The sequence below is a fragment of the Perkinsus marinus genome (genome assembly GCF_000006405.1).
Source record: "Perkinsus marinus ATCC 50983 genomic scaffold scf_1104296941436, whole genome shotgun sequence".
Classification (NCBI taxonomy): Eukaryota; Perkinsozoa; order Perkinsida; family Perkinsidae; genus Perkinsus; species Perkinsus marinus.
This window is the reverse complement of record NW_003212543.1, coordinates 1-975: the sequence shown is the minus strand read 5'-3', so window position 1 is coordinate 975 and position 975 is coordinate 1. Positions and strand designations below refer to the sequence as shown.

At 52.4% G+C, this 975-nt stretch overlaps 1 protein-coding gene across 1 annotated transcript; it reads right to left on the bottom strand.

Annotated features, from left to right (window-relative positions):
* Nucleotides 1–81: 81 nt before the first annotated feature.
* Pmar_PMAR026869 (hypothetical protein) lies at nt 82–782 on the bottom strand (the record flags this gene model as incomplete). The annotated part of the gene is made up of 4 exons (XM_002781816.1): nt 82–297; nt 344–465; nt 547–691; nt 735–782. The coding sequence occupies 4 exons, from the start codon at nt 780–782 to the stop codon at nt 82–84; spliced, it is 531 nt and encodes a 176-aa protein (XP_002781862.1).
* Nucleotides 783–975: the final 193 nt, after the last annotated feature.

Sequence of the window (975 nt, the reverse complement as noted above, 5' to 3'; positions counted from 1 at the left end):
CCAAGGCTAGGTCTATGGGGCACTCTAGCTGGGAGAGGGAGGTCCCACGTCCATGTCCACCACACACTACTGTACCTGGAGCTAGTGGCATAGGAAGAGGCGACCGAGCAGATAAATGGCATTACCCTCGAGAGGTCCTCGTCCAGCCTTGGAGGAGGATATTTCATAAGCCATGACACGCTGATTACCCGTATCGGCGACATAGAGGATTTTACGGGTTCTGTCGATCTCACAACTCGCTGGAGCATACAGGTCACACATTCCGCTGCCGGGATTTGAACCCGAGACCAAGCGACCCTGAAGTGGGGAAATCAATGAGTACAAGTTCAGTAGAGGAACTAACCATCGTGCCACTGCCATCAGATGGCCATGCCACCACTCTGTTATTGCCACGATCAGCTATATAGATCTCATCCTCAAACTCTACAGCATTCATAGGCTCAGCCAAGTGCGCGAGAGAACTCCCTAACATGGGACCGCCTCCATGACCACACCATGGGACAGGAGACCAACCTCTCCAAACAGCAAAAGGTATTCCCAACTCACCTCTTTCACCCTTCCCAGCTATAACCCGCATCGATGGTGGATAGGGGAATGTCGCCGCGGCCTCCTCAGGAGATCTCGGTATATTACGAGTGGATCGTGGAGGGCCTTCATCAATACAAACAACACGATGCGAGCCCCAGTCGACCTATAGTATGATAGACAGAGTAGTAGGATTAGAGGAACACTACCAAGAAGGCGTAGCCAGCATCCTCATTAGGCACCATATCTATAGGCATCGAGCCACCCTCAGTACGGGGTATCCAATTATAACACAACCACCCTTCATGCTGACCACAGCCCTGAGGGAACTAGTGAGATGGGGGCATTATGAATAGACGCATCCCTACGGCTCCAGGCCGCCACATAGGATAGCACGAACGACGGTTGACAGGTGAACGGTATCCATATGCTGCAGCAAGGCCGATCGTA